This window comes from Pyxicephalus adspersus, chromosome 4 (assembly GCF_032062135.1).
Source record: "Pyxicephalus adspersus chromosome 4, UCB_Pads_2.0, whole genome shotgun sequence".
NCBI classification, from domain to species: Eukaryota; Metazoa; Chordata; class Amphibia; order Anura; family Pyxicephalidae; genus Pyxicephalus; species Pyxicephalus adspersus.
In genome coordinates, this window is record NC_092861.1 from 125552393 (window position 1) to 125570805 (window position 18413).

The 18413-nt window shown below is 36.1% G+C and overlaps 1 protein-coding gene across 1 annotated transcript; it reads right to left on the reverse strand.

The window, feature by feature from the left end:
* Nucleotides 1-10094: 10094 nt before the first annotated feature.
* On the reverse strand, nucleotides 10095-17951 carry LOC140330139 (N-alpha-acetyltransferase 20-like). The gene is made up of 6 exons (XM_072410457.1): nucleotides 17861-17951; nucleotides 15326-15350; nucleotides 15071-15161; nucleotides 12795-12930; nucleotides 12562-12707; nucleotides 10095-10227 (listed from the first exon to the last, which is right to left on the reverse strand). Exons 1-6 carry the CDS (start codon nucleotides 17911-17913, stop codon nucleotides 10142-10144), a joined length of 537 nt encoding a protein of 178 aa, XP_072266558.1. The 5' UTR covers nucleotides 17914-17951; the 3' UTR covers nucleotides 10095-10141.
* Nucleotides 17952-18413: the final 462 nt, after the last annotated feature.

An 18413-nucleotide genomic window follows, 5' to 3' on the forward strand; every position in this document is an offset into this window, starting at 1 on the left:
CTGGACGATTTCACTCAACACATGTAATCTCTAACACACCAACAGAAAGGTGACAAGTTATATTTTTACAATGAAGTAAAGAGTCACTGCAGGCCATGCCGGGTGTGGTGGGGGTCTTAGTTTATTTTCATTTTCAGCAAGTTATTGGAACAGGCTAGGTTCAAGGCACTGGAGGCCCCACTTTGGCACTCTGTGATGACACACATTTATTTCAATAATAAACCATTTGTATGTGCCAGCTCATGATGTTTGCTGTGTGGAACAATCATCTTTTAGGGAAATCTAATGGCTTTTATGTCACATGGTGCTGTAAATAAATTTCCATTTTCCAATATACCCAGATATTATCATTTTCATAGAATAATTCATATCAAATAGACTTAAAGCGATAACATTTTATCACAGCACTTTAAAGCTCCTGATTCTATGGTGTCAATGTTGGCAATCTAAAGGTGAATGGACAGGTTCTGTGTAACTCTTAGGCATGCTTTGCTGCGTTTTTTTAGTAAAAGCAATTGAGATACTGGACATGATTTATTAAAGCTCCATAAGACTATAGAAGACTATCATGGGAAAACCTGGGTGATTCAAACCTGGAATGGATCTGGTCTAGAAGTCAAAGCATTTGCCATCTAATAGAATTTCTTTAAGAATTCCATTCTTTCTGGATCACCCAGGTTCTATCTTCCTCGGTCTTGGAGAACATTATTAAATCAGGCCCACTATGCCCACACAGGCTAGGCATGGTGGATGTAGTATTGCTTAGAAAATTGCCTATTCTTACCTCCAAACTTTCTACAATCAGATAGACACTTCAAATCAGTGGTCCCCAACTTTTTGGAGCTCGTGGACCAAATCTACGGACTTCGGACTACACATGCGCGGGGAGCCATGTGTCCTTAAAAGGGGAAGCAACTTCCCTCAGAGTGACATCATGATGCCAGAACGCGCCCACTCTTCTATCGCGGGTCTGAGCCTCCTGTCTCTGGATACAACCTGCCCACCGGCCTGGGCCTGCAATGCATATGAGAGACATGGTCCGCCGCTTTTGCCGGTACGCCCCCCCAGGGCGGTCTACCAACTGAGGAGTACACCGGCTAGAGCCGCAGACCACCTCTGGTCTTCATGCTCTTGTGGCCAGCTGCTGTCAGACCACTGCTTCAAACTGCTTTAGAGCACACAATATAGGGAAAGGATGCACTACTACCACTCCCTCATTTCAATAGGTTGCCAGGAATAATACACAAAAAATTTTGCCAAATGCTTTGTTTTTGACCACTAACTTTCCTTTATGCTGTCATTCTTAGAAAGGCAAGTGCAATAATTTAGATGATCAAATAATTAGTAACACACCTTTCATAATTAGATAATACATTTTTCTAGAAGTCTATACATCAAAAAAAGACAAAGTGGAGAGGGGCAGAGGTTCAAAAAGTTACTATGAATGATGCAGCAGTTGTAAGCTATTTCTTGTGTGATTTACTGTGTGATTGCCCATGGTGTGCCCTAAAGCGCTGTGTATCATAAAATATATATATATTTTTATGATAGATATTTGTTTTTACCATCTTTCATTTTTTGTTTTATTCTAGTGCTTCTGATCTCTTTCTCTCTATGCAGCTTGGTTCTATCTAAATGCATGGTCTCCAGCACTGGCTTGTGAGTGTGACAACCATACTTGTGTAGTGGGTGTACTTGTAGCCTTAATCAGAAGCTCATGCGACAGGGTGTCAAATTGGTAGCACTATGTTGGAATGCTGGTAGGATAAAGCACTATGTTGGAAAGCTGTGGCAGGTATGACTCCTAAAGCGGACCTATCACCAAAATGTTTACTTGATATAAAAAGGTAGATAAACCTTTTACATAAAGCAAAACTTACCTTATTTTTGTCCTAAATGGTTTTAATAAAAAAAAATTCCGCAGTGGTAAAGCTTAATCAATTTTGCTACCGTTTAGTTGTTATTGGAATTCCCATTCTTTTTAGGTCTCCATTACAGTAGTTGTGATTAAAATGCTTAATGAATTAAAATTCTTAATTAATGATTCACCATTACACTTGCACCTTTGACATGCTTTAACCACCCTTTACTATTTTGACTTTAGGGAGGTAACGCTAGCCCATAAATGTGAAGGTGCAAGGCTTCAGTCTTCATAGTGACTATTTAGGGCTATCATTTATATAAAAGAAATGTAACTGGTCATTAATGACAACCATTCTCCCTTTGCAGCCTGATACCTTTTCTCAATTTTTAATTATCTCTTTAGTATCTTTTGTGCCAAAAAAGTATGAATGTTTTAGACAGGCATCCAGATACAGTATTTACTATCAGACATGTTTTATTCTGGTCACCATTTAAATCAATCCGAATCCAAAAATGTATCCCCTTTTTTTGTCCACTGAACAATAGGATGCCACTCAAGAATACCTTTAAACAAGGATGCCAGAATTTCCATGACATACAGTAACTAATATTTATCCTTTTTACATCCAGGTTTTAATTCAAAGCTTTTATTTGAAATCATTTATCATTTGCAGTTCTAAAAGCAGATATAAGTGCTAACATAGCTGTAAGTCTGGATGAATGTTCATTAATTTTGCCTACTTTCATGTCATTGCGCCAGGAGGTAGATGGTGACACACTTGAAAATGTTCACATGCATTATCATTAATTAAATCACAAATAAATCTTATATTAGGCAAGGATGGATTTATACGTTTTGGCCTTCCAAGCCCAACTAGTCTCGGCACCCACACAACATATTTCAGCAACCAGGACAAAACGGCGAATGGTTGCATTTTAAAGATTACAACTATTGCGCTATGGACAAAATTCTGTCTTATACATTGCATAAAATAAGATATTTATACTACTGTACTTCTAACAGATACAAAAATATAGGGCATGCACCGAAGCGTAATATATTTACAGCAGACAAAAGAGAAAAAGAGAAATGAAGGTCATTTAGTTCCAAATTTGTGGTTGCAATGGAGCCTGCTTTGGTAAGCCAAAGTAGTAGTAGTAGTAGTTATGTCTGCTTATTGGGGATGTAGTAAGGAAGACTCCGATAGTTGCATTTGTGAGAAAGACGGGGGCAATCTGTGCCTACTGATTGAGTGCTGGGGTGGGGTATGTCTGTGGCTTTATAATGGGCACTGATGCAGGCTGTTGGGAGTCTATCAGCTTGCCAAAAGGATTGTGCATAAGGAGGATGTGCATTTGAAGGTGTTGCTTATTTATTTTTTAAAAAAGGCTTGCTTTTTTTTCCATCTGCACACACTCTTACACCCTGTAGCTAATCAACCCAAAACCCTATTTAAATTATTTCAGCATATAGGTAACAGTTGTTGCTTACATTTTTGGACACATACGAAGCCACACAGCCACATCAAGGCACTGCTTCAGGATGTGTTTTCGAAATTCCTATATCTAAAAGTGAATGAACATATAATATCAAAGTGTCTGCTAACTGCCATAGCAAAGGCTTTCTACTGCTGGTAGCTGCCCCTGGTTGACTTCTAGAAGGAGGGGATGGACACTATGTGTAATACTGCTGAAGTGTATTCCTAATGGCTTGGCAGCCATGACCCTTTCCTAAATTTGTTATGACACATAGAGCCTGATTTATTAAAGCTCTCCAAGACTGGAGAAGGTAGACTTTCATGGGAGAACCTGGGTGATCCAGCAAACCAGGAAGCTAAAATTTAAAATAAAGATTAATGAATCATAGCAGTGACTGCTTTCCTCTCTGTAGGGCAATCTCCCTATTCACAGGAAGCATACCTGAAGAAAAAAACATCTTTTGCTCCTAAAGCACCTCTTGGAATCCTTTGTCATGTAAAAAAAACATTTAAATACCATCATCATCATTATTATTATTACTATTATTATTATTATCATTATCAGTAACAAACAGGACTTATATAGCACCAACATATTACGCAGCACTGTACATTAATTAGGCATTGACTCAAGACCCTATTATTTGATTTAAATTGCACACAAATTGGCAAATGTAGCAATCACAATGTTTGAAACAAACACCCTTTATCATCTTCTGAAAAACCCAGATATTGCTGGCGATCATGCTGATCGCTAGCTTTATATGTGTGCCCCAAATGTCAAATGTGAAAAGAATCCTAGAGCTCCACCTGCTGACCGTGAATGTAAGCAAAGCATACAAAGGCACTAATATATTTTTAAATTAATTATATTCCCTTTACAATCTTACTCATTCGTAGCTCATATGTGTATCAACCATCATGTGACTTACATAATGTCAAATATTATGTGTATGCATATGCTGACACCTCATCATAAAGCAACAAGTGAAGAATAAATATACCAAGATCAGTATCAATTTAATACAAACAGCCTGCTATACATTCTCGTAAGGCTCACAGAGATGTTATCACAATTTAATCAGCTTACTTATTTTCCACTTCTTTTCATTTGGGTTTAATTAATTGTTTCTAGAAATGTTTTCACTAATTGATGTCAACAGTAAAATATTCTGACATTAGCTATTTATTAACCCCTTATTGGAGAAGCAACTGGATTTGTTTTATACTTTAAAGACATGTATTTTTAATTTAGTTCAAATATTTTCCACGTTCTAGTGGTATAAAATGAAAAAGCTACAGATAAATAATACACATTTTAAATTATTTTGTGTTTCTTTACTGTATCATTTACTTTTTGAACTGTTTAAAATGATTTTTTTATTTGGGAGGTAAATCCAAGTACATAGGAACAACACCTTTAATAGCATTTACTATAGTATATATAAGTACTATAAGTATCCACTTAAATGTATTTGCTGGTCAAAACTACAGCCAGTTCCATTTTTTATTTGACAATTAGATATTGGGTGGCAATATAGGTCTAAGTTAGATTTTATTTTAGATTCAGAGCAGCGAAAATACCAATGATAATTCAATACACAGGGAAACCTTATTAAGCTCAACAATTTATAAAGACACTGGTGCAACACAAGAATAGGTGGTTATGCTTTTTTGATAGACCAAATAAAATACAAATTCTGATTGCAAGGAAGCAAGGATAAGTTCACTGCATCACCCTAAGAATATATCATATTAAATTGATGCTCCAATCACATATTTATTTACACAGTAAAATATATACTTTTAGTTTAGCAGGGCAGCTTTCTGTATCTCTTCTTCACCTTTTATCTCCTGACATAGTGACTGAATAGGGGAATATATAAATAAGAAAAATGGATGAACAAAATTAAAACATTTTGTCTGGTAACAGGAAATATAACATATTAAGTATTTGAATTGTGCAATTTGCCCTTTGCTTGTAGTTCTACTTTAACCCTGAGTTTTCTCCAAAGGTACAGTTGTCACCAGAATAGTCCTACTGTAGGTTTTCTACTGTCCAGATGACCATACCATTTCTGATTTCCTAACACTTTCTGCCCCAAAGACTGTGGTCAGCTGAACAAACAGAAAGGGTAAGGTCTCTCCAGCAATCCAGACAGGATTTATAACCCTTCCCTACCCTTAGAAAATAAAGATTTGGATAGAGATATACAGTTAGTTGTTTCACACCTAATCTGGCAGTAATCATGTTTTTTTTTGCAGATCAGCTTTCATTTTTAGTCAATATTTCTTTGGATACCAAATGAATAGTATAAAGATATAATGTACACATATGCAGTCATGATCAATCTTCTTTTTTGTTTGACTGTATATTTCTTCACATTTTTTTAAAATATATATTTAGATATTACCACACTTATTAACGACTGGAGAGCTTACAATCAATCCCAAATCAGGTCCAATGACCCAAACATTTTTGTATCACAAGAATCTTCTGTTCCTGAAGAGCACAGATATACTTTGACGCACACATTTTGTGACTTCAGGATCTCTATCCCTAATTTGCTCACAATGATTTAAATAGGATAATTACAATACACATGCAAGTTGTTGATTAAAGAAGAACTTTTAGTAAAAAAACAAAAACAAAATAACACTTTTCTTTATAGATATAAAGATGTCCATCCTTCTGTGATTCCAGACCAGTCAGTCCCACGCCATCACATGTATCTTCTTTGACACCGGACACCACCTTCTTCTTCATACGTTACCCATTCTCGCACTGTGCAGGTGCAAATTTAGGTGACTTTCCTTCTTAAAAATGTAAAAAAAAATTCCACATTGCACTTATATAATAATATAAACTAAATATAAACTAAAAAATGTGGTTATAGGTCAACGTTAACATTGCCACTGATCTTCTAAAGATTGAATCTGTAGGTATATGTAGCATTGGAAGGGGAAGTGGAACTGTATGGATTATTATCTTTCACATAAGGTTACGGTCAAATGGGCAAACTTTTAAAGAACTACTCTGGTTTTGTAAAATTTCACTACAAGGAATGCTCTATCACTAGGGTTTAAAATGCATGAGATAAGTGGAAATTCCCTATAATTTAGACTTCCATTTCCTAAAATGCAAGCCTTAATCATGACCTGAACAATGCATGAACATGCTGGTAATGATAACATCTACACAGCTCCTTACACAAAGAAATTTATCCTAGGACTGGACACTGACAACATAGCATTTATGGGTTCTAGAATGAGAAAATTGGTAAATGGTAACGTGACTTTATTTAGCAGTACACTTATATACACACCTTACCTCCTTCAGAAATACCCACCCTGCCTCAGGATTCCACAGTGAAAGAAGGTATGACTACCTCTTTATGGACCCGTGTCAATGGGTTTTTGTTCAATTCAAGCATGTTTTGATTCCCCCTACATGTCTATAGGAGATTAACTACAGTGCTTGTTTGTTGTATTGTACATTGTAATTGATTTCAGAAGCATTACAAATTAACATAGAGCCAAAGTCTATTGACATACAGCCCTTAAATAAAATCCACTATCTATGCTGCCTGGGTTGTGTGGCTGGGGCTTTAAACTCCTATAACTTAGTATGCAGAAGATAGGGGGCAAGTCAAGCCATACAGAAAAATGCTCTTTACTAATTAGAGCATGCACCAAAGTGAAGACAAGGATGACAAAAAAACTCTATGTCCAGATTCAACCTCAAACAAATTTCATCCTTTTTCCTATACTATGCTCAAGCACAATGGGCCAAGAAAAAAAATCAATAACCGTCCCAGCTTTATGTTTGATTATTGACAAATACAGTACTGTATTGCACAGTACTGCTACAGTCATATGAACATTGGCAAATGCTGAGATTAAAGGACTAGAATTATGTGTTAATAATATAAATAATATTGCCAACAATGACATACACATGGATCATGGCTATATTGGGTTAATTCTAGAATTGAATACATGAGTGTGAACTGAGCCAAACTTGCAACATGTAGTTCTGATAAGCAAACACTGCCCTCTAGTGACTAAATAGAAACACTTGCGTTGCATAAGGCCAGGAGTTGTGATTAAAGAAGAAACAATAGGCCTGATTTATTAAAGTCTGGAGACGATAGATTATCATGGGAGAACCTGGCTGATCCAATAAACCTGGAATGGATTTCCTAAAAGTAATTTGTGTTTAATTGGAAAATATTTTCGGACCAGATGCTTTTCAGGTTTGCTTGATCACCCACAATCTCCTATGATAGTCAATTTTCCCCAGAGTTTGAGAGCTTTAATAAATCATTCCCAATGCATATGGTTATAGGTTTACAATTTTCTAGAACAACTGTTTAATTGATTGTGCAGTGTTCCTTCTCCTCTGGCCACTGGGCTTTTTTTCTCTTTCCAAACCGAGCACTATTTGATGATATCATGCAATTCTCAGTTGGAGCACATATCAGATAGTGGGTTGACAATTTATTATTATTAAATTGTATAGGGTCAAAATCTTCTGTAGCGCCTGTGGTGATGTACATCATTTAACAAGGGCTTTAACACTGTAACAAGCAAAACCAGTGAAATGCAGGATGGTGTTTTATGTAGTGTATTTTATAGTTGCTCAGTAGCTCACTGACTATTTTTTTTTTGTTTTAGTAACATTTTTTGATGAGATCATAATAGATGTGCAACCTAATGTATTAATTAAACTACTGGAAGGTACACCAGTCTTAAAACAAGTAATAGAAGTTATTCCAGAAGCTTGCTACCAGTTAGTGACAGTCTGCACTAAAACTGAAGGCTACTTGTGTACCTTACAAATGTTTTGATAAAGTATGCTGTATACAATAATTTTTTTGGAAGTCGAAGCTTTTGTGCATGTAGTCTTATTCCATAATTTATCCCAGATAGGAGATCTTTTATCTTCAGCACAGTTTGACTGGCAGATCTCAACTTTCCATCTGATAAATAGTTGTGAACAACCTAAAACTTAATTTTTATTGACTTCCGAAACACATTACCACACACACTATCTTTCCACCACACTGAAACACACTACTACCCCCACACTATCTTTCAAGATCTTTTCCAACAACAACGACTGCACGACGCATGAACGAGTGTTGTACATACAGCATCGTTCTGCTCTATGGAGGGGGGGGGGGACGACGGAGCGGCACCTCGCTGCGCTCTCTTCCCTTCACTTGCAATACGATTGTGTCTCGTCCATCGTCCGCCAGGACATTGGTTTGGATGATAAGCACTGTACACACTCTAGATTCGTTTCCAATATCAGCCCTGAGCCGATTATCGGAAGAGAACCATCGCACATGTTTGTAGCCTTACTTTAGCTTTGCTTTGCTTCAGCCTCAGGGAGACTAGACCTAAATGCGGTCTTTTGTGACTCGCCAGAGTACCAGAGGACTTTCAGTTTTACAGTCCATGCATAATTCTGAAGCTAATACCACTTTGGATAGTCATAGGCATGCAGCCAGAGATCTATTTAGCAGTCTTTAACAAGTTTAACATTGATTGTTTTTTTGTGGGTTGAACTGTGACTATTAATTTCAAGAGTTCATCTGGCTACTCCAATGGCAGCCTAATATAGGTGCTCTACAATGTCATTTAGTGATTCTCCCTGCTGAATCAGTACAAAACCAATGACTGCTGTTGTAGTCCCCTCAGTGGATGCCTACCAGGTAGTAGCTGAGCTGTTTCTGTCTGTATGCCGATTCTTCCAAAAACTATCACCCAAAGCAATCACCAAGGATTGCTTCCAGCACTGTCTATGCAGGGCCTAACATAGAATTCACTTGTGTTTCTGCTCAAAAAAAAATATAATAATATTATAATATAAAACAAATATTTAACAGTATTACATGCAATATCTGGATAGTAGAAAGGGTGTATTTTTTCAGGACTACTTTTTTGCCCTGGAAAGGTTAGTTTAGTAATACTTCCATTATTAATAGATAATAATGGTATTACTTAGAACCTCCCTGACCCTAGTCATAACTGTAAAAGGATTCAGCACCAACTACTGTGCTGTGTTGCTAAACAAAAGCTATCATGACCTTTGGGATAAACTTCAAAACTGGAACTTTACTTCCATCATCACTATTATCCAGACTTGTATTTAACGGCTGACGTTGTGCTATACACCATAGCTTTCTATCATTTCATAAATGCCACCCCCACCATGTTCTTCCTATCCTTTTTCTCATCTTCACTTTGCTGAGCGCCTTGCAACATGGCCAAAACATTTGCTTCATTAGTCCTTACAACAGATGTGGTTTTGCTTCACTGACTCTTTGTAGTACCTCTTTAGTCATAGGCATGTCTACACAGCTGTTTTTTAGGATCCTTGAGTTCAAACCTTGTGATTTATTAAAGCTCCTCAAGGCTGGAAAAGATACACTCTCATCAGTGAAGCGGGGTGATTCAGCAAACCTGGAATGGATTTCATTAAAATCATTTGCTATTAGCTAGCAAATGTTTTGAATCCTTGACCATATACATTCCAGGTTTGCTGGATAGCATTGTTAGGGAAAACATTCTCCAATATACACGAGAAAGGACCAGACATGTGCTTGTAGTAGTCCTTTATTTAAACTTAGAAGCAAAGTATGTATATGTAATGAGCAACTATTGTTGCGCCACATGCACATATATAAAAACATCCTAAACACATATAAAAAACAAAACAATATAATATTATTATTTATAATAAATTTTATTTACATACATATGTTAAAAAAAGTAACATAGCACATCCTAAATTAATAAATCTCTTCCGGTTTCACAGGTTGGGGAAGAGGAATTATAGACTTTTTATCTGTGTCTCTTGATAGTGCTTTTCTCATATCTGTAAAAATGAACATAGATACGGAACTTAGGATTTAATTGATATGCATACAGAAATATCAAACACCTTTTATAAGTAAGATTCTACAATAAAAGCTGGTCCAATATAAAGATTGAAGAGAAGTTCAGAATAATATATTTAGAACCTTTAAAAACCAAGTGGCCTTGTTCCCTCCCCCCCCGCCTCCCTTCCCTTCCCTTCCCTTCCCTTCCCTTCCCTTCCCTTCCCGGGCTTCTTGGTTTTCCCTTGGTTATCTCTTCCCTCTTCCTTCCCCCATTGTGGTTTTTATATGTTATCCTGGTACAATAATTGATTCAGTATGGGCACTTTGTAATATGTCTTTAGGAACTGTGTGACTTGTTGTTTATCTTGAACATTTTAGGCCTCGTATTAGAGGTTAAATATGTGTATATTGCAATACTTATGTTTTTCATGTACACTACCTCATTTTTTCTAGCCCTTACAATGCTATGTCATATCCCATGTTTTTTCCCCACCCCTCTCCTACCCCCTTCCTGGACCCTGTTCAATTTTTTAAGAAAGGTTTAGATGCAACATGTTTCCATTGATGTTGTACTGTATTTTTTTATTGTTATTATATTAATTTGTTGTGGAGATGGAAAACTAATTAAAAAAATTGAAACATAAGCCAAGTGGATTGTGACTGCTACTATGACTCTCAATGTATAGCTTGTTTTGAGGTATGTGTTTATATTTTCAAAGCTGTGATAATTTTTATGTTTACATCCTGATTTCTGAGGGCGAAATCTCTCTGTGAAGCTTAAAGCCCAACACCTGACAACCTTTTTATTTACCTATGTCACTTTGAATAAAGTGGGAAGAAGTTAAAACCTTTGTACACTGTTTATCGTGGGCAGACGAGATGAGAAAGTACCTCACTCCCTTTTCAATTTGATGAGTGTCATACATGATAGAAAGTTAGGGAAAATCCTTCATACTGACTCACACTGCAATAACAAATAAGTGTGTTTTGCTGTTTGTGTACCAGTTGGGATTTCCCAATAGAAATCTTCTTTTAATCATTTTTTCATTATGTTAAAGGACATAAAAAAGTTCTTTTTTGGGTGCAAATCATAAATACCCTTTACAAGTTTTTTATCATAAGTTAACAAATGCATACAAATGTGAATAAAAATATTCATGTAAAAAAGTTTTTAATAATATAAGAAATAATTTTTCTTTTAAATAATGTACTCAACAGTTACAGTACTAAAATTCCACTTTAAAAATGTGGGATCAGGTGGGGATTTATTGCAGAATAGGACAAGTAATGTCCCTTCTGCAATAAGCTTTTTTACCTGCCTGATGACCATCTCTTTGGCATAATATGCAGCTTTGAAGTTAGTTGTCAGGGCTTCCCCTGCAGATGCAAAGATTGGAATGAGGAAGAGAAGATGGTGGCAGTGACGGAATGGGGGCAGTTGAGTATACACTTGGTTCAGTTCTGCTTTAAACAGAAGAACACTGCCATATGTTTTTGCGTATATTTACCAAAAATAAATACCCTTAGCCCTGGAACCCTTGTAATAAATTTACAGATTGTTGTCAACCAGCAGATAAACTAAACCTATAGAACATAGCCTAGTACCCTCCAAAGGACTGTAAATTATCAAAAGAGACAGCAAAACAGTTTGCATTTTTTGTGTCTGATAGAGAACTTGTGCGTCACAAACTTGTTTGTCTTTTCGAGAATTCAGTGCTAAATAGTACGATTTCATAGAAACCTCAGCTGTCTAAGGGAGAAGCTACTGCTTTAATGACTCATGTAAGTTCTAAAAACAATTGACTACTTTCCTCACAGCTAAAAAATATCCTTACAGATGATGTAAAAAACAGACTAAGACTATATACAACCGTGCAATAATTGTCATTGGAAAGGATCTTTCATGATCCTTTCCAACGACAAACAACTGCACAATGCATAAATGAGCGCTGTACATACAGCACTGTTCTGCTCTATGGAGAGGGAAGAATGATGGAGCTGTACCACGCTGCACTCTTTCCGCTTAACTTTCACTATGATGCGTTGCCAGGACGGTTGTTTGGAAGATGGAAGACGAGCACTGTACACACGCAAGGTTCTTGTCCAAAATTTGCTCTGAGGTGATTATCACACGAAAATCATCTGACGTCTGTACCCAACCTAAAGCTCTACCCATTGGCTGTATAGAGGACTTCATATTAATAATATATAGTATTTATATATTTAGAAAAAAATCAAACGTCTGTAATAAGGAAAACATGTGCAAAACTACTTTACATTCCATTTAAAAAGTATTTTTCTAGTTTATTTTCCTTTTTTTTACTACTTACCATAGGCGTCTTCATCTGGCTCACCACTGCTGGTTGAATAATACTTTAGAACTGTCCGGTAAACACTATATCCCAGCTGTTTATACGTGTTAAATGCAACCTGATTCGAGACTCTCACAAATAGATCTACAAAAAATCCTCCTTTCCTGTTCATGAAGAAAGTAAAGCAGATTATCAAAAGCTTGGTTTGCAGTAGAGCTCAAACTGTATTATTGTGATAAAGTCATAGTCACCTCTCTGAAATCTCTTCTAAAAGTTCCATTAGTTTGGCAGCTAAGCCCAGGCGTCGAAACTCAGGTGCCACAGATACTGCAGTGACGTGTCCATGCCACTCTTCTCGAGCCATAGAGCCCTCAGCTTTTCCCATAACTACAAAGAAAACATTTATATAATGTTCATATAGATGTGAAGAAACCCTTGAACATGTCCTTTAGGAACAAAATAAACTGCAACCATTGCTAGGACAAGATTGTCTGGCACCCAAAATAGGGATGCAAAAGTTAGTCCCCTCCCGTCTAATTCCCCTCTAAAACTAACATAAAACTAATATTAAATGAAAAAAAAATAACTAAAACTTTTATTCTGATTTGTCCCTAGGCACTAAAAATTATGTTTCTGGAGGCAAGAATTGTTTCTAACTTGGAGCTAGAAACGTTAACTGTGGCACATTTAAAACATTAGATAAACAGTTCCTGGCTCAAGGAATCGGTAAGCATACCACAACCTCATTGTCAGTGTTAATTCAGCCTAATGAAAGAAAAATGAAAAAATAAACAGGCTTATAAAACTAATTGAAGATTTATAAACAAAGGCTAAATCATTATCTAGTGGAATGAAAACTTCAACAGTGGTTTTAGTTCATAAAGAAATTTTCCAGCTCATTCCTGCACATGACAGAGTTGGAACATGGCTCTCTTTCTGTAAGCATGGGATCTCTTTGACAACCAGGTGCTGATTTCTGCTTGTCAGGAGCACACATAACCCTAGACTCACAGCTTTCAATGGCTTTGCATGTGGGAGGCACACTCTGGAACTTGCACATTAACTAAAAGACAGGGGGATTTCAACTAACAAATGTATATAGTTCATATTTTTCTGCCTTAGAATTGAAACCCCTTCAAGGGTGTGTCTCTAACCACAAAAAGTTGGTAAATGCTACTGGGCTTAAGTTCCTTATTGGGCTGCATATCCACCTGTTTGCTAGGTTCCAGATCCACTCTCTTTTTTATTCTTTGAAGCCAAGCACCAGAGGGGTTTCCTGTGTATATTTTTGTGATATTTCCCCTGAAGAAGCAAGCTTGTTCTGAGAAACACGTTGGGATTTTCAAGTATCACCTGAATACTAGTATCACCAAGATGCTGACCCCAGCTTAGTTGACTTTGCTATGGTGCTTATGTTTTCACATGTATCATATCATATTAGGCCTTGACTCTATTACTTATTGCAAATTAAACTTTTTAATGTTTTATGGATATTATTGTGTTACACAAATCCCTGCTTTTCTGAAAGTCTTCTTTCCTTGGGTATACTGTTGTAATACCCTTTTCTTTTGAGTTTGTATATTTTAGGAGGGTGACAATTACTACCCTGGAGAATTTTGGGGCTTTTCTACTTTTTCTATCTAAAGTTTTCTGAACTGGAAGGTGTCCATGGTATGAGAGGCTCCCACCCAGCTTTAAGGTGCCTCAAACCGGCCCTGTCTGCAACTGATCATCTCTCTAACTTTCCAAATTTCAGTCTCCTGAGCTTGCTGAATGAATTCACATAATGTGTTGGATGAAGGGTCCATATTGGAAATGTGTGCTGCCTATACTATAAAGGTTTGACAGCAATATCCAATGTAGATAGATAACAGTCCTGAAAAAAAAAACAAAAAGAACAAATAGCATACATATTATCGATTATTACTATAATGGATGGAGTTAACATGCGTAGATGTATAGTTGTCAGGTTACCATCTGTGATTCCTGTGTTCAGGAAGATAGATTATTTACACTTCTAAAAGCTACTACAAAAGCAAAATGACCTAATATTATTATTTTTTTCACAATATTTTAGCTATGTAGATATAACAATTTGGTTGAGACTTAGAATGTTACTGCAACATTTTGTTTTGTAGAATTAGAGGGATTCATAGTTTTAATTGCTTTTTAGAGTTTGTGAATTTTTCTCTTCTCTTCTTATCCTATTTTGACCACTGTCACCAAGACAGGAAGTGAGCAAAAATCCAGACAACAACCTGGCACGGGCCCCTATCCTCTCCCACCCCAAACCAAACAAACAAAAAAAGCAATAAGTCACAGATATCTACTGGGCTATATCTTCACTCCCAGCATTACACGGTAGCAGAGTGTGAAACAAGGGTGAAAATGTGCTACTGGCAAGGGTGTAGGTCGGTTGTTGTGGAAAGTAGTACAAATCTGTGGCTTTGACTGGCATAAGCAAAATACAGGTTAGCCCTAAACATGTCAATTTGACATTACAATTAAGAGTTATTAGATAACTTACTGTAGCTCATAAGTTCTCCTCCAGGAGCCTCGGCAATGATGCAGTACTCTGGCCAGTGTGACAGATACTCTAGGTAGAATGGAATCCTATACTGTTTTTTTTTTTTATTAAGGACTTTTTTTTACTTATAATAACTAATAAAACACCCTAAACACTAAAGTTCTCTACACTGCATTCTTTGTACTATTCTCTACACTGCATTCTTTGTACTATATGATGAATAAAATCAATATGCAAAAAATTCAGGAAGGATACTGTTTCCGTTAGGGGATCCAAATTTCTGTGAAAATAAAGGTGAAAAAAATTTTTATACAGATAAATGTAAAAAAAAGTGAACTAATAAAAATGTATATATGTGGAAATCACAAGTATGAATTTTAAACATATTAGGATTGACTGACAAGTATAGACAAGCTCCTGAGATTTGTAGAATTCCAAATTTCCAGCAGTTCCATTCTGAACGAGTCTTGAGCAAAAATCTTGCATGTGTACAGCAGTCTCCCAACATTGTTAAGCAATCTGGTGCTGACTAGAGATAACAAATTTTCCATAAGGGAAAACACAGCAGAGTGCCCCTGCTTGTCCTTCTCCTCCCCCCCTCCATAGAACTCAACAGCACTTTGTATACAGTGCTCATTTGTTCTTGCACCACAGGAATCGATCATAAAAGATTGTTCTCAAAGACAGGAATTTGACCTGTGTACAGGCCTTTGAATGGGATAATTATAGAAAATGTGCAATTTATTTGAAATATTTTCAATAGGATTAAAAAAATATATATTTGTAACTTTTGGACTTAAAAATGAAACATCTGCAAGTATGCGTAGGCTTAATTTATGATATGTGCTTGTATTGCACTACTAGATTATGTTTAGGTGTACTTATGTCTAGAAAGCAATGAAGAGGGGGTAACTAAACTAGATTTCACAGCAAAAAGTCAATTTAATTTTCAAGACCTCAAAGACAGAATGAGGAGAGAAGGCAGCAGAAAAAAAAGGTAATTACGTCCCAACTGAATGTGTTTGGCTTGGGGGATAAAGGTGTTAAAAGCTCCCTTTAGGTGTTCGGTTAAGAATTGGGATTAGAGCCTGTTGGTATTTAGGAGATTGCTTTAGAGGTTAGGTGTTAAAAGCTAAGTTTAGGTTTTTCTATCAGCCTCCCACAGTGTGTACTATAAGCTGTTGCAGGTCAGATGTTCTTCAGTTTCTGGCTGGAGTAGGTCTAGCATCATCCTGCACTTTCCAGTAATCCAGTTTTTTTAAGCAAATATATTTTTAACATCATCAAGTACATTGCCACAAGGGTTACTGTATATACTCAAGTATTAAATGATTTCGCTTTATACCAGTAGATGGTCCCCATATAACGTGTGTAACAAACATGCAAAAAAAAAAAAAAATAACAGTTTGTTGGAGATTTAACAAGAGGCCAGCGTTTAAAGTGCAAGACTTATCATAACCAACTAAAAAGTACAAAATACTGTATCCTGTAAAAGGGTTGAGCGCATATGATTTTATTTTTTCAATAATTGTTTTAAAAATAACACACCATTTACATTATTTTTTGGCATTTCTTTTGATTACAGTTTTGAGTGCATTTTATACAGTGCACAGTTCATTTTGCACTCTAGGTATATACTAAGATCAAAGCATTTTCCTTTCTATTTGTAATGGTTTATATTCTAGTATATATGTACCCAACAACAAAAATAAAAATATAAGCAGGGTAAACTTGCATCACTCAGCATGTCAGCCAGAAAAGTTGCATTTTCAGAAGCAGAACTTAGCAATGGCAGTTCTTTTACATTTAAACAAATTGGTGTAAAATTAGTTTTTGAATTTTTGAATCTGTTTGAAAATGATATACAGTATGTTTGGATGAAAGCACTAACAGAGATATTTCATGGAGTTCCACAATGGTAAAGATGTATGCATTTATCATTCCACCCTTTCCCTTTCTGTAGGAGAAACCCTTCCCTTTAAATGAGTGTGTAAACAAATGAAATCTGAGATCATAGGCAACACAATCAGATAAATAATATATCTATATTATGTCCATATAAGATAATTATGTCTAACATTTATATCCTTAACTGAGGCCAGGGCGCCAGAAATTATGCTGGTCCTGGATATGGATTGGGTAATTACCTATTATAGAGATTTGTCTTGAATTCCTGTTTTGGAGACACACAGGAAGTAAGAGATTTATTCAAAGCAAGGTACATTTCAGCAATTCATATTCACTACACATATTTTATATCTTTTTATTATGCATGCAATATACTTAGCAAATTACTACACTACTCCCTTTTTTTCTTTAACTGATTAATAGGAGTATTGTCATGAAAGTTCTTTTTACATAATTTTTTGGGCACCTATTACTAGAATGTCAGCTCAGGCAAATTGGACCAACATTATGGAACAATATTCTGCATAGCATCCATATACTATTTCAAATATATAAACTTCTGAGCAGTTAGAGGTATTTCACTCATGAAGTTCTAAATGGAGAAACACAACAGAGAACATTAAGGGTAATCAAATAGTATTGGGTAAAAAAAAACACTACCTGTGATTTTACTGATTTATTGAATGAAAATCAGACCAAATATAACTGTTATAAGTTGCAAATAAAAAAAAAAAACCTCAAAGTGTTTATTGTCTTCAGTTCTACCTAATCCACATGTAAACAATGGTATCTTACACATGACGTTGCTTGTATGTAAGGTTTTGTGCTCATTTTAATAGAAACAATATTATAAAAAAAATTACAAAACATTTTCATTCTTACATGTTGTTGAAGCGGAAGAGATCATCACAGGTAAAGGGTCTCAGTGAAGTCATACTGTGAACAGAAGGCACACACAGGTATACTTAGTAAAGTGGTGCTTGCAGAAAGTAAGAATGGATGTGGTGTCACGTCCCTGGCAAACTACAAATTAACCCTGAGTGTTGTTGGCACTGCAGCTCAACAGCTGATAGGTGGAGTCAAACTAGAGTTTGCGATTCCCAATCTATTCTTGTCTCTCCCCCTGCTGCCATTTATCAATGACAGCTGTCATCTGCTGGTATGTCAAGTTTAGTGCTTGCTAAGTGCATTTCTTTCAGAATTATTGTAGCATTTTATCTAGGAATTTTTTGGTGGTATACATATATATAGTAACACAGGGAAAAGTCATTGATGGACATAAAGTGGGGCCATTGTTTGAGGTGAAACCAGCAGAAATTTGTTTGCAGGGAAGCTCCAGCTGTTTTTTTTTTTCTTCTGTCTGTCTGTGGGCTGGTTTTACTGGGAATCTGCAAAAGTAGGGTGGGGCAGATTCAACATTTTCCCAAGGGCCACA

What these genes read in the sequence shown, in the direction of transcription:
- LOC140330139 (XM_072410457.1), bottom strand. Translation starts at nt 17,913, where the DNA reads ATGACTTCACTGAGACCCTTTACCTGTGATGATCTCTTCCGCTTCAAC. An exon ending in AGGAGAACTTATGAGCTACA is followed by an intron (nt 12,931 to 15,070) that starts GTAAGTTATCTA and finishes TTTTCTTTGTAG; the next exon opens with TTATGGGAAAAGCTGAGGGC. An exon ending in TTAGAAGAGATTTCAGAGAG is followed by an intron (nt 12,708 to 12,794) that starts GTGACTATGACT and finishes CTTCATGAACAG; the next exon opens with GAAAGGAGGATTTTTTGTAG.